Source organism: Myxocyprinus asiaticus, chromosome 4, assembly GCF_019703515.2.
Source record: "Myxocyprinus asiaticus isolate MX2 ecotype Aquarium Trade chromosome 4, UBuf_Myxa_2, whole genome shotgun sequence".
Taxonomy (NCBI): domain Eukaryota; kingdom Metazoa; phylum Chordata; class Actinopteri; order Cypriniformes; family Catostomidae; genus Myxocyprinus; species Myxocyprinus asiaticus.
The window spans coordinates 57,991,218-58,007,370 of record NC_059347.1 but is presented as its reverse complement, the minus strand read 5'-3'; the positions used below and the strand labels follow the sequence as shown (position 1 = coordinate 58,007,370).

The following is a 16,153-nucleotide window of genomic DNA, read 5'->3' as shown; positions in this document are numbered from 1 at the left end:
TAATGTCGTCTAAGATGATAAAAATGAAAAATCTTTGAAAACTCTAGTTTAAAACACATGAATAAAATTCATAGAAATGTAATCTTTGTGTCCATGTTGATTTCATAAAAAAAATATACAGTGCATCCGGAAAGTATTCACAGCGCTTCACTTTTTCCACATTTTGTTATGTTACAACCTTATTCCAAAATGGATTAAATTAATTATTTTCCTCAAAATTCTACAAACAATACCCCATAATGACAATGTAAAAGAAGTTTGTTTGAAATCTTTGCAAATGTATTAAAAATAAAAAACGAAAAACAATCACATGTACATAAGTATTCACAGCCTTTGCCATGACACTCAAAATTGAGCTCAGGTGCATCCTGTTTCCACTGATCATCCTTGAGATGTTTCTACAACTTGATTACAGTCCACCTGTGGTAAATTCAGTTGATTGGACATGATTTGGAAAGGCACACACCTGTCTATATAAGGTCCCACAGTTAACAGTGCATGTCAGAGCACAAACCAAGCCATGAAGTCCAAGGAATTGTCTGTAGACCTCCGAGACAGGATTGTATCGAGGCACAGATCTGGGGAAGGGTACAGAAAAAGTTCTGCAGCATTGAAGGTCCCAATGAGCACAGTGGCCTCCAACATCCGTAAATGGAAGAAGTTTGGAACCACCAGGACTCTTCCTAGAGCTGGCCGCCTGGCCAAACTGAGCGATCAGGGGAGAAGGGCCTTAGTCAGGGAGGTGACCAAGAACCTGATGGTCACTCTGACAGAGCTCCAGCATTTCTCTGTGGAGTAGAGTGGCCAGACGGAAGCCACTCCTCAGTAAAAGGCACATGACAGCCTGCCTGGAGTTTGCCAAAAGGCACCTGAAGGACTCTCAGACCATGAGAAACAAAGATTGAACTCTTTGGCCTGAATGGCAAGCGTCATGTCTGGAGGAAACCAGGCACCGCTCATCACCTGGCCAATACCATCCCTACAGTGAAGCATGGTGGTGGCAGCATCATGCTGTGGGGATGTTTTTCAGTGGCAGGAACTGGGAGACTAGTCAGGATTGAGGGAAAGATGAATGCAGCAATGTACAGACATCCTTGATGAAAACCTGCTCCAGAGCACTCTGGACATCAGACTTGGGCGAAGGTTCATCTTCCAACAGGACAACGACCCTAAGCACACAGCCAAGATACCAAAGGAGTGGCTCCGTGACAACTCTGTGAATGTCCTTGAGTGGCCCAGCCAGAGCCCAGACTTGAACCCGATTGAACATCTCTGGAGAGATCTGAAAATGGCTGTGCACCGACACTCCCCATCCAACCTGATGGAGCTTGAGAGGTCCTGCAATAAAGAATGGGAGAAACTGCCCAAAAATAGGTGTGCCAAGCTTGTAGCATCTTACTCAAAAAGACTTGAGGCTGTAATTGGTGCCAAAGGTGCTTCAACAAAGTATTGAGCAAAGGCTGTGAATACTTATGTACATGCGATTTTTTTTCGCTTTTTATTTTTAATAAATTTGCAAAGATTTCAAACAAACTTCTTTCACGTTGTCATTATGGGGTATTGTTTGTAGAATTTTGAGGAAAATAATGAATTGAATCCATTTTGGAATAAAGCTGTAACATAACAAAATTTGGAAAAAGTGAAGCGGATGCACTGTAATAATAATAATAAAAAAACATTTTTAGCATTTTCTACACACACACACAAAAGATCTAATGGCTTTAAAAAATTTCATGTGGTGTAACCAACAAGTAAAAGGTATTAAAATCCTTTCTTTGCACCTTGAATATACATGTGTACACAACTTAATCATTAATTTAATGTAATTTATGAGTCACGAATGTCAAGAGGTTTTCTTAGGGTTGCCCCATGACCTGAACAAAAAGCTGTACTTTAAGCCCCAGGAAACAAAAAATACATCAAAATGACTTTGAACTCCGAAATTGAAAACATGTTCATCATAGTAGAAGTGTATTCAAGTAATAGTTTTTTGTGAATTGCATTTTTATGTATTTTTGAATAACTTTTGAAAAATTATTGTATCATCAATCATATCAGTTAGTAACTAAAACATAGAAATAATAATCTCATTGGCATTTTCAAAGACTGCAGTGCAGTTTTTATTTATAAAACAACAGAAGAAAAACTTTCCACTCTGAAAAGATGGTTTAGAGAGCCAGAGAGTTTGGAAAAGATTAACAGTACAACAGCAGGGAAATGGAAGAGAGAATATCCTGTTCAATCACTCTTTTCTCTCTGTCTGTCAAGAAACAATGAAGAGATCTGTCCCCAAAATCAACTTTCAAAATACTTATGTCTATGCACTCCACCATTCGCATAATTAGAGGAAAAGACAAAAAAAAATACATTAAAAAAGTGCAGGACCCCTATGGTTGGGGTATTACTGTAGGCCTTTAAATGAAAGGTAGATCTCATTTCAAATGAGAGAGAGTTTTGGTTGGAGAGCATGCTGTTCACCTCTGAGGACAAGCAGCACATAAAAGAGGAATTTGGAGGTAGAAGACGAGAGAGTTAGAGTTCACAGGGGACAAGAAGTGCAGAGGAAGAGATAAAGGTAAGAGGATCCTGAGAAAACAAGTTAAAAGTTAAAAGAAAGTCTCTTAAAAGTTCTTCATCAGTCATAGTAGACTCAACGCCCCCAGAGTTTGTGAAGTAGCTCTTTTTACAAAGATGTTTTTATTCTGTTCCAGATCATGGAGGGATTCTACGTTAAACTCCGATTTTATGTTGGATGTTTAGGCTTTGATAAATATTGTATCCCTGAGGCTAGGCAATATGACTGTGTAAAGGTAGAAATGTGTCAACAGTGAAAGATTTTACTGGACCGTTAAAGCAATAGTTCACCCAAAAAAGAATTCAGTCATTGTTTACTCACCCATGTGTTGTTATAACCCCATTTGATTTTCTTTCTTTTTCCTAAAACAAATGGAGAAATTATGAAAATTAATTTGTGCTCAGTGATGTCATACAATGCCAGTTTATGGTGACCACCTCTTTAAGCTTCAAAAACACACAAAAGTATAATTCAGAAATCTAACAAATTATTCCATGAGCCTCACAAATGTTATGAAAACATACGATGAGGTTTGGTGAGAAACAAACTGAAATATAATGTATTATTTAGTAAAACTGTTGACCGACCGTTGATCTCTTCTGCGCGTTCATGAGACTTCACGAGAGAGCAAGTTGAAGCAGCCTCCGCTCGCGAAATAGGGCGTTCAAGCGACAACTCTTTTTGGTTTTCTAAAAACAGGTCCACCAGAACACAACATAGCTGAACACAAACCAGAGAACCAAACTTACTAAACATGTCTGATGAGTTTGTAGTCGGAGAATCGATGCATTTCTATGCCCAGCCTTATTTGTTTGAAACAGACTAAATCAAACAGAGAGAGAGAGAGAGGAGTGTCCTCCTCCTCTCCTCCATTCTGAACTGGTGAGGGTGAGCATTTGAGACAGACCTCCAACTGAAGAGAGCGATACCTCAGCGAAAACATTCAGTAGGTGTAACATTCTTGGCCAAATTCAAGTAGTTTTTAACCGGCTCAGATGCTGGCTTCAGTATACTGTTATAAGAAAGTTTTTGGACTTCAAAAGTTCACAGCAGGCGGGGTTTCACTGCGCGATGCTGAAAATAGAAAACAAGCGATCGACAGCTAGTGCTGGGCAGTAACGGATTACATGTAATCTGGATTATGTAATCAGATTACAAAAATCAAGTACTTGTAACAGTAAAGTGCTTAAAGTGCTCAAATTTAGCTTTTAGAAATTTAAATACTGGAATACCTGGAAAATCGGCATGTTTTGTTGAAATGAACAGGGAAAATTGTTATATATTTAGCATGCCTGAGAAACGCATTAATTTTCCACGCATCTTTTGATTATATTCGCAATATCTCCCACTTACAGCGTACATATTTGAACCACCCAAGATTGAAAGGGGCCATTTGACCGACATGAAAAGCGACCAACCACATCTTGTTTTTTTTTTTTTTTTTTTTTTTTCGTGACATGGTGGGACGGGTAAAAAACACATGTCTGTGCTTTGTGTTGTTGCCAAATGTCAGTGTGTATACACAGACTTCTATAACTTGCACATGCAACCAGATTTCTTTGCTAGGTGACAAAAATGTCTGTCATTAGCCACTGGCCAGTGATTGAGTTGTGTAGTGGTGAAAAACTTTCATTATGTGTGGCATCGCATGAACGCCCACTGTGAAGGAAATTTACCTCATGGTTTGGCTGCATCGATTTCACCATCGCTTTAGTTTGAGACGGGATATGCCATAGTTACATTTGCACTGCATTTAATGAGGTCATCTGTGACTTTGGTTGAACTTTAGCAAAGACTGTTTTCACGAGATTCTCCCTTTTAACGCATATGAGTTTAACGGACTAGTTTAACGTGACAGTGCTCCATTTAATGTGTGTCCATCCAAGACGGGATCCATGCAGTAGTAAGTTCGGTTCTTTGGTTTGTGTTCATCTGAGTTCTGTTCTGTTGTTTCTAGATAAACAAAACGAGTTGTCGCTTGAACGGCCTATTTCGCGAGCGGAGGCTGCTTTAACGCGCAGAGGAGATCAACGGTCGGTCAACAGTTTCACTAAATACTACATTAGATTTTGGTTTGTTTCTCACCAAATCTCATTTTCTGTTTTCATAACAATCATGGGTCTCATGGAATAATTTATTAGACTTCTGAAATATACTTTTGCATGTTTTTGAAGCTTGAAAATGTGGTCACCATAAACTGCCATTGTATACCATCACTGAGCACAACATTTTTTCACAATTTCTCCCTTTGGTTTAAGACAAAGAAAGTCAAATGGGGTTATAACAACACAGGGGTGAGTGACAGACTGACTTTTTATTTTGGGGTAAACTAATCCTTTAATACTGCGGTAGATTCAGTAAAAGCCAGCTGTCAGCGGGTAGGACTGCTTTACATTATTTACACATGAAGAAAAACATTGATTAATGTGAAAATAAAGAGTATAACCTGTGAGATAAAGTACCTTTCATTAACCTAAAGTATTAATTCTCTCAACTCAAGTAATTCACAGGATTTATATATATATATATATATATATATAATATATCACCATATGTTTATTAAAATGATAATAAAATGTTTCCATTCAAATTCCGGTAAAAATAACTAATATATATGGGATTTTCTTCAACGTCAGGTGATTTCATGTCTGAGGGGTGGTTTTTGTTAAAACTTGATTTTAACCTATTTATATACACTATACTGCCAAAAGTATTCGCTCATCTGCCTTTAGACGCATATGAACTTAAGTGACATCCCATTCTTAATCCATAGGGTTTAATATGACGTCGGCCCACCCTTTGCAGCTATAACAGCTTCAACTCTTCTGGGAAGGCTTTCCACAAGGTTTAGGAGTGTGTTTATGGGAATTTTTGACCATTCTTCCAGAAGCACATTAGTGAGGTCAGACACTGATGTTGGACGAGAAGGCCTGGCTCACAGTCTTTGCTCTAATTCATCCCAAAGGTGCTCTATCGGGTTGAGGTCAGGACTCTGTGCAGGCCAGTCAAGTTCTTCCACACCAAACTCGCTCATCCATGTCTTTATGGACCTTGCTTTGTGCACTGGTGCGCAGTCATGTTGGAACAGGAAGGGGCCATCCCCAAAATGTTCCCACAAAGTTGGGAGCATGGAATTGTCCAAACTCTCTTGGTATGCTGAAGCATTCAGTGTTCCTTTCACTGGAACTAATGGGCCATGCCCAGCTCCTGAAAAACACCCCCACACCATAATCCCCCCTCCACCAAACTTCACAGTTGGCACAATGCGGTCAGACAAGTACCGTTCTCCTGGCAACCGCCAAACCCAGACTCGTCCATCAGATTGCCAGATGGAGAAGCGTGATTCGTCACTCCAGAGAACGCGTCTCCACTGCTCTAGAGTCCAGTGGCGGCGTGCTTTACACCACTGCATCCGACACTTTGCATTGCACTTGGTGATGTATGGCTTGGATGCAGCTGCTCGGCCATGGAAACCCATTCCATGAAGCTCTCTACGCACTGTTCTTGAGCTAATCTGAAGGCCACATGAACTTTGGAGGTCTGTAGCGATTGACTCTGCAGAAAGTTGGCGACCTCTGCGCACTATGCGCCTCAGCATCCGTTGACCCCGCTCTGTCATTTTACGTGGCCTACCACTTCGTGGCTGAGTTGCTGTCATTCCCAATCGCTTCCACTTTGTTATAATACCACTGACAGTTGACTGTGGAATATTTAGTAGCGAGGAAATTTCACGACTGGACTTGTTGCACAGGTGGCATCCTATCACAGTACCACGCTGGAATTCACTGAGCTCCTGAGAGCGGCCCATTCTTTCACAAATGTTTGTAGAAGCAGTCTGCATGCCAAGGTGCTTAATTTTATACACCTGTGGCCATGGAAGTGATTGGAAAACATGAATTCAATTATTTGGATGGGTGAGCGTATACTTTTGGCAATATAGTGTATATGTATATAGTTATATGAAGGTTACATTAAAACTTTTCCTGACCATCATCATTTATATCTGGTAACTTTTCAAATGCATTTTATGTATAGATTTTACTGGTGTAGCCTTGTGCCAGACCCTGACTTTCAACATTAACCTGTCTGAGACCCCGAGTGTGACTGCTATGTGCATTTTCAATTCGGAGTGTCTATTTGCACCCCAGTGGAAATAGCATCTGCCACAAAGGGCAACTATTTGCACCCCAGAAGTCTGGTGTCACCACAGAAATATATGACAAATGAACCAATAGATGTCACTGCAGTGGCGTGGGATGTAAAGACGGTGTGTGATTGTGTACCGTTGTCCTAGTGACCGCGGTTTGAATTCGCGTTTTGTCCCAGTCTTTTTCCCATCTGATTTCTTGTTTCCACTCTTAATATTTTCCTTTCAACTGTTTAAAGTAATAGATAAAAATGAATATAAATGTTGATTTCATCACAGTGATTTGGTCACGGTGAATGTAGGAGAGTGCAGAGAAGGGTTTGATCCGGAGGCGGGGTCTGTCGATCGCACTCCTTCCCGCGTGAAACCATGGTTACTGTAGTAAAACCAAGGTTATTTTTTAATGGTATGGTTAAGTTTAGGTTTAGGGGTAGAGGTTAATGTAGTGTGTCTGTGGGACTCTAAATAAACACAATAAACACACTGCAGTGATGCCCATATACTGTATGTTAGTATTTAAATATGGGTGCAAATAGTATCTGACACTATTTGCTCTGGGGATGTAAATAGCATATGCAATTATTTGCACCAGGTGCAAATAGCATCTGCCTTTTCAATTTCTCTTTTTGATTTGTAACTAGTAGCACCTAATAAATAAGCCAAAAAATTGTAGAGCAAATAGTTTTCCTAAAAATGTGTGTCCAGCTAAACTATGTACATAATACCAAGCTATAGAAAGTCTAATTTTTTTTTCATCAAATAGTTTATTTTGTGTCCAGGAGTGTTGGTTATTCATGTTTTTGAGACGTTATAGACATTACAGATTTTCTATAAAGCTGAAATAAATATTCTGATTAAAAGTAATGGCCGGCATCATTCAATCACTGCCAACCATACTAAAATAAAATTTTGCGTTATAAAATTCTGAATCTATGTACTGATTATCATTGTCCCATGTCTGCCAAACATGTTGAGTGGTCCAAACATCATCTGCAGCCTGAAACTGAACTTTTGGTCTGTTTTTAGGAGTGAATGCACTTAGCTGCATAGAAAGCTATAGGATGCACCCTTGCTCCCTGGTCTCAGAACAGTCTGCACTGGTCTCAGAACAGTTTGAAATGCACCTTATTTTCATCCTAACTCTATATATAGCACAATTTTTCTCATTTTTCAGCTTTTGGATGAATACATTGACTCTCAATGTGAAAATGCACAGTAAATATATAGGAATGCATTTACTACTGTTAATAAATAGAACCGTATTGTAGAGTGATAACAAAATAAAATATTACAAAATGTATATAAATAAAAAGCTAAATAACCCACAGATGTGTTGTTGATGATAGTTATTCAAAATAACTAACATATTTTTTCAACTTTTGAGGAAACGCGGTCCCAATTTCCACATATGTGGACTTTATCAGCACGCTGACGCACGAAAAATGTATAAATTTTTAAAGCGGCATATCAAATGAAACTAGAGACGCTACTCAACCAAACAGGTTTCAATCAAAAAACTTAGAGGTTTCTTACCAGAGGAAATTTTGTGACGCTGCACCCATAGACGCTTCACGGAAATCGACGCCATGCTGTTGTGTCACGTGACTGTTAGCGTCAGAAATGTTGTGAACAGTATTCAGTCTGTTTTAATTAATTTAAATAATAAGTTGCATATAGCAAATCCAAAATACATCATCCACACGTTGACGCGGGGTTGCACAAGGTTAAACACATTCTAAAAACACAAATTATTATGTTTAAAACTATTATAATCTAGAGAGAAATAAACAAACCATTTCAATATTTGTTAAAATTATTTCTATCAGTTTTTCAAAAATTAGAACTATCCCACAATTTTGGCGTCATTTCCACCACACCAAATAATTTAATCCCTAATAGGAAAAATTGTTGAAAGTTAGTGTACTTTTTAACCGAGCTGCCAAAAGTGTCAGTGAAGAGCATGCTTGAGATGAAGAATGAGACATGTGATGTTTGAAGAAAACTAATTAAAATTAAATATTATATTGAATATCACTTCCAATCAAATTTGGGCATCATTTCCAATCAAATGTAGCTACATTTTGAAAAAGTGTGAAAATATTATTGAATTGTGTGCATTTAAGATGCATAAAATGTTAGTGATGAAATTAGCCTTTGCAAGACAAAGGAATTGGACATTTTATTCCTAAAACATTAAAGTAATTTCCACCACTGAATTTGAGATGTGCTGGAAATAAAACTGTGGTGAGAATTTTCATGACTTTCAGAAAAAAAAATGACAGTAACAATATAAATCTCATGTGATGCATGTACATACACTGTTGGACATTGGTAATAGACAAATTAATTAAACTACTGCGTGTGAAAAATGTTTTAATAAGACTTTACTTTCTAGAAGTCCACAGTACCAGTAGTTGAAGAAACACATTTACATTACCCTGATGTTTTTGGTCATACCATCCACCACTAAGCACCCCTGTCATCTCACTTGTCTTGCAGGTATCTGAACTACTTTGCGACTAAGACCAGTCCTACAGGTGTAATTCTGGACCTGTGGGAAGCCAAACACTTTCCACATGGTAACCTCAACCAACTCGCCACTGTTCTAGAGGAGATGGGTCGTCATGACAACAGCATAGCTTCCTTGACGAAGGAACAATGATCCTGTACGTTGATGTCTAAGCATAAAAACATGACCAGATTAAGCTCATTAAAGACTTGCCACTGTTACTGAACTGGAAAAACGATCAAATCGCCATCCGAACGAAGACAAGTCAAAGCTTTTGCCATATTGAGAGTCAACTGCCTTTTGCACCAGCTCAGTTTAGCATCTTATTTAGTTTCCATGGAAACATGCGGTACTGCTGTCCATGTATGTGAATGCCGCTGATTTGGGATTGAATGCCGGGCTGGATATCTCAAGGGGTCAAAGGTGAACCAGGAACAGGGTCAAGACGCAACAGACTTGTACTAGACAACCAAACCGCTCACTCAGACCCCCGTATCACCCTTCCAGTTTGCACGTATAGGGACTGCCATGTTATCCTAATGTGTGTTTGTGCAAAAACAACAGAAATCTCCCTGTCTCCCTTAGTGATTGTTTTTACGGAATTTTGTGGTGCCATCTAGTGGTTGCAGAAACAAACGCTCATGTAATATATTTTGAGACATGAAAATATAGTATTTAGTGTGTCGACAGAGTACCTTAAAGTGGCCTTTAAAAATCCAATTAACAATTTCAATTGTATTATTTTTATAACGCCGATATATGTAAGATGGAAATAATTGTGTTTCTTTGTTGAACAAAACTGCATATGTGTACTTTCCAGGGATTAAAGAATAATATTGGAAATTGATTTTTGATTTTCTTGGAATGCATGGCGTTAAACGTGAATTATTTATTTTTGGCATTACTGGCTGAAATGTTCTGCGGACATTTGTCGAATGTTGCATTGTTTATCGCATTTAACAAATAAAATGTTTAATGTCAACATTACACATTACACATTACACATACAAAATTATTGTGGAAATCATAGTTTCTGCTAAAAATGTGATAGAATCTATAATTATTGTTATTAATATAATACATTAATATGAGGTCTACTTCAAACAGTGAAAGAAGCTTTTAGAATCTTTCTGTCATTTTAAATACTTTTTATTATGACAGTGGGTTCTAATACAGGTTACCACAGTTTTGTTGTTGGAACATAATTGTTAACTGTTATTTTCTGGCAGAAGCTTTGATTACCATGGTAGATTTTTGAAAGGGGTTTTGTATCTTACAGTGTGTCCGAACCTGGTCAACGCGACAGGTAATTTGTTTGTTATTTTAGTACTTTTGAGGAAGAAATATTTGGAAATAAAATACAATTATTATTGGATTTACTACCCTCTGCAGCCTGTTACCAAATTTTGAGATTATTTTATATTTGAACTAAACTTCAAATATATATATTTATTAAATGTATTAATAAAAAAAAAAAAAAAAGTGTTTACAGACTTTATAGTTTTTAGTATAGATGAAGTATACTGTTTACAAACAAACGCTCCACCCTGCCCCGCCCCTTCCGGGTTCTTTTGGTAGCCCAGAAAAGAACTGCTGTCTATGGGCGCTTCACTCAAATTGCGGTGAAATTGCCCCCAAAAACTGCTGTTTGTGGGGTTGGAACACCCCGTTTCCCACAGATTATTGGAGAGTGGGGCTTCTTTAAATTTCCACCAGATCGTTGCATCAGGAAAAACACATTTGACATAAATGATAAATTCACAGGTCACCGTCATTATCGTGTCTGCTCTATTAGACCCAGTTGACACGCAGCAGCTGTTAATATCGATATTAACATTTTTACGAAGAAATCACGTAACCTCTGATTGTAAACTGCTTTTTTTTTTCCATTTCCAAAGTGCTGTCACTGTGACAGATATGAGGTCAAATATGATCTAACAATGATCTTATATGATCAAGATCACCAGATACGATAGAACGGGAAGAATGGGACCCGTCTCCACCACCGCAGCACATGGACTACTGTTTGTGAAAGCATAAGTGAATAAAAATAATGTCATTCTGCTAAAATGATGTCCTTGCATTTATTTTGAATGCAGTAAATAATATTATTCAATCGAAATGGCTGTTATTAAGTTTTGATATGGAATATGATCATATTGAAGTAAGAATATTATTATTTATTGTATGTGGGTTAATAATTTAAGCAGTTAAGACACATTCTGCATGTCTAGTGGTAGTTTTTATTTTTATATATCACATTTCTTAGGCTTTAGAAGTGTGTTAAATGTGAGGATGTGTATTCATCAACCTGTTTCATGTCTGACATAATCATACAGGCTCAGTGAACCAAGTTTAAACTTGTTTTGCTGATATTTCAGAAAAGAACCCACATAATTTCTTCACTGTAAACCATAGATATTCCTTTATAATAACTTTTATTAACATTAAAAGACATTATAACATTCTATAAAGCTTAAAATGTTATTAAAACTGCAGCGCTGCCTGTTTCCACCATTGAAGTCTGCTGATCGAAAGAACCCGGAAGCACGGTTTCCTGCGGTGTGATGTCTAAGTAATTTCATGTATAGTTTTTAGTTAAATATTTCATTAATTCCCTTGTTGATTCTTATACAGTACAACCACGGGCGTAGATTTGGCTTGAATATTGGGGGGTTGTACTTGCTTGTTTTTATTATTGGGAATCTGGAATTTACGCCCCTGAGTACCAATAATTACAACAAAACTCTTTAACTACACATTGAGCCCATTTACATGCACACCAATACATTAATAACTCCCAAAAATCAGATAAAAAAAAAAAAAAAGCAAGATATTTTTTATTTTATTTTTTACGTGAGATTTGAAATAATCGAGATGATCTCTGCTTTTGACGTAAAACCGGGAAGAGGCATGCAAGCACACATTGGGTAAGCCGGTAAGAACGGCGGTGAAGGTGTTTACATGCAATGTGAAATCGGTGTAATGGCAAAAACCTACCCGTGTCAATCGGTTTATTCTTAAGCCCTTTATGACCTTACAATAATCGAAAGCCGTTTAATGCATTTACATGACCACATGCATTTTTGGCTTATAAAATTTTTTGGCTCCTTGAAACGACCACACCGTCTTTTTCCAGAGCAGCCTGTATTTCTCCTGAGGTTACCTGTGGGTTTTTCTTTGTATCCCGAACAATTCTTCTGGCAGTTGTGGCTGAAATCTTTCTTGGTCTACCTGACCTTGGCTTGGTATCAAGAGATCCCCGAATTTTCCACTTCTTAATAAGTGATTGAACAGTACTGACTGGCATTTTCAAGGCTTTGGATATCTTTTTATATCCTTTTCCATCTTTATAAAGTTCCATTACCTTGTTACGCAGGTCCTTGACAGTTCTTTTCTGCTCCCCATGGCTCAGTATCTAGCCTGCTCAGTGCATCCACGTGAGAGCTAACAAACTCATTGACTATTTATACACAGACACTAATTGCAATTTAAAAAGCCACAGGTGTGGGAAATTAACCTTTAATTGCCATTTAAACCTGTGTGTGTCACCTTGTGTGTCTGTAACAAGGCCAAACATTCAAGGGTATGTAAACTTTTGATCAGGGCCATTTGGGTGATTTCTGTTACCAATATGATTTAAAAAGGAACCAAACAACTATGTGATGATAAATGGCTTCATATGATCACTATCCTTAAATAAAAGACGTTTGCATGATCAGTCCTATTTTCAAAATCAATGCCACAATTTCACAATTTCTGCCAGGGTATGCAAACTTTTGAGCACAACTGTAAGTCCAACAAGCCTTACACACAAAACACAGTAACAATTCTTGTTTCATTTTGAGTCGTACATAACGAAATGATTGATGTGCGGTTCAAGAAGTTTTTAATTCACCACAAAGAACTGGCTGATCGGAGTCATTCGTTCAGGAATTAGACCGCGCTGTAGATTGAAAAGAACCGGCTCACACATTTTGCCATAGTTTTGCTTTTTCCGTTATTACAAAGGTTGCACTAAATATCATGGTGAAAATGTGGTTGTAACGAGGTACAAGGGAAAGGAGGAGGCGAGAAGTGGCTTGACAATATAAATAATAATTTAATAATAAACTTAAAAAGACAAACACGTGCCGGGCAGCTGCCCGTAACACTCTCTCTCTCTCTCTCTCTCTCTCTCTCTAGAACTGCCGCCTCTGGTTGCCTTTATCCCTCTCCAGGGCTTGATTAGCCTGAATAGGGGCCGGGTGTGCAGCATCACGACCCGGCCACGCCCTCCTCCCTGCCACAGTGGTTAATGTAGTAAAACCGTGGCTAATTTTCATAAGGGATTGACAAAGCTATTTCGAGTGAATGCAAACAGCTGCCAATGAATGTGAATCTTTTTGTGATTGAAGGAAAAGCAACTTCGGAACATAAATTCCCTCCCTGTCCTCTAAGGGGCTCTGGAGACAGGTGGTTATAGGGGCTGAAAAAGTCAGAGGACTTGGTGACGTCAGCTGAAAAAGAGCAGCGTATCAGAGGGGGAGCATGGTGTCACATTTTGAGAAAAATCAAACTTTGATTTCTTTGGATTAGAATAATATGCACAGATGAATCGTAAATAGGATCTATAGCAAGACCTTAAGAAACATTTGCCTCAGGAGCAAGAAACTCTTTTGAAAATATTAAGTGTTTACAACTGGAATAAACCATTCACATATTTTTCAGTAACAGTTAACGATAGTCTGTGCAACCTCATTGCAAAGTAACTGGAACCACATTAAGACTTTCCATAACAGTTTATGCTAGGATACTTTTTAGAATAAAGCGTCCACAATAGGAGTTCTGTAAACAAACACTCGTCACACTAAATGTGAATGTTAGTGTGCTTGTAACTGTGCTCACAGTGTGATGTGAACAAGAGCTCATTATTTGTGGATCTGTTTGTAATATCACTGCCTGCAGCCTGTGCCACCTTTTACATAAACGTGTAAAAACCTCTAACGAACTGCCATTTCCATACAATTCACCACGTCTCCAAAAGAGGAGAGGAGATGTGCGAAAATAAAAGCCAAATGAATGGGCAAAACAAAAAACAACAACAGAACCCCCCTTATTTAAGTGTCAAGCATAGCAAAACATTGAAAATTTCTGTCTGGCATAAATGCTGTGCCAACTATGCAATGTTTGCTTCTGTATAGAATGATGACAATTGCTGGCAAATGTGCATTGTTATGTCGTGCATGTACAGTACAGTACAAGTTCATTAAAAACACTCAAAGTAAAATGCTATTATGTCCGCAGCCAGTTTCTGTACAAAATGTATCTAAAAAAAAAAAAAAAAAAAAATATTTTTTATCATTTGTTTTTAGACAAATGCAATTTTAGTGTCCATGGTTCCCTCGCACGCTTGCAAACTGTCACGTTGACAGCTTTGTCAATCGTTAGCGCATCGCTCGCTTACAGAGACGCAAAATAACGCCATTTGCATTTCTGATTTATGGGTTTATGGAGGTTTATACATGTGTAACTTCGTAAGTTCAGTAAAAATGCGCTTCCCTGCACGCTCACACTATGAGTTAGCTGCTAAATGACGGATGAGAGCGAGAGAGAGAGAGAGAGAGAGAGTGAGTAGCCTAAGTCTTACATTTCTTAATTTTTTTATTTTTTTTTCAAGAGAAAATAAATTAAAATAAATAATAAATAAAAAAATTTGAAGAGAGAAAAAACAAATTTAAGAGAGAAAAAACATTTTTTTTTTTTTTTTTTTTTTTTTTTAAGAGTCTCTAGTTTGAGAAATAGACGCCTCACATGTCCTCAGCTGACAGCTTCATTGAATTCTACCCGCTCAACACCAGTTTCATGTACAACAGTAAAGAGAAGACTCAGGGGTGCAGGCCTTATGGGAAAAAGAAAAGGTTCGAGTGGGCAAAGAAACAGACATTGGACAACAGATAATTGGAAAAGAGTGTTATGGATCTTAACCCCATTGAGCTTTTGTGGGATCAGCTAGACTGTAAGATGCATGAGAAGTGCCAGACAAGACAGCCACATCTATGGCAAGTGCTACAGGAAGCGTGGGGTGAAATGCCACCTGAGTATCTGGACAAACTGACTGCTAGAGTGCCAATGATCTGCAAAGCTGTCATTGCTGCATGTGGAGGATTTTTTGATGAGAACTCTTTGAAGTAGTTTAAGAAGTTCTGAACATTTTTCTCAAATTGTAATAGTAATTTTTCACGTTATTAATGTCCTGACTATACATTGTGATCAGTTGAATGCCACTTTGGTGAATAAAAGTACCAATTTCTTTCCATTAAGAGCAAAATCTGTACATTATTCCAATCTTTTGGCTGCCAGTTTTGAACACTTACTCATTCTTTATTATATATATATATATATTCACATTTTAAAATCATAGTAAAGTCAGCAAAACTATGGAATAACATAAATGGAACTATGGGAATTATGTTGTGACTAAACAAATTCCAAAATAAAACAAAACTGTTTTGTATTTTAGCATCTTCAAAGTAGTCACCCTTTGTCTAGAATTTGCAGACATGTATTCTTGACATTTTCTCAACCAACTTCTTGAGGTATCACCCTGGGATGCTTTTTAAACAGTATTGAAGGAGTTCCCATCTATGTTGGGCACTTATTGGCTGCTTTTCTTATTATTTGATCCAAGTCATCAATTACAAAAACGTTTTATTTTATTTTATTCAATTTTAGTTTTATAATGAAATGTTAATATGGTGGCACAATTATATTTTTGTCTACAAAACTAATTTCAAACATTTAATCATACGCCTTCAGATCAAAAGATTTTTAAGATCATGAGAAACATTTCAGTCAAGTGTTTCAAAACTTTTGACCGGTAGTGTGTGTGTGTGTGTGTGTGTGTGTGTATATATATATATATATACATACCCAGGCCCTC

At 37.7% G+C, this 16,153-nt stretch overlaps 2 protein-coding genes across 4 annotated transcripts in view; both read left to right on the top strand.

Moving 5' to 3' along the window:
* LOC127440002 (netrin receptor UNC5C-like) overlaps positions 1–10,606 on the top strand; it is a 232,031-nt gene extending 221,425 nt beyond the window's left edge. The window contains exon 16 of the mRNA XM_051696358.1: positions 9,222–10,606. Within this exon, the coding sequence (XP_051552318.1) occupies positions 9,222–9,384 (163 nt within the window). The 3' untranslated portion in view covers positions 9,385–10,606. The remainder of the gene's footprint in view (positions 1–9,221) is intronic.
* LOC127440017 (NAD-dependent malic enzyme, mitochondrial-like) overlaps positions 1–16,153 on the top strand; it is a 714,514-nt gene that overhangs the window by 427,453 nt on the left and 270,908 nt on the right. The gene's annotated exons all lie outside the window — the stretch shown is intronic.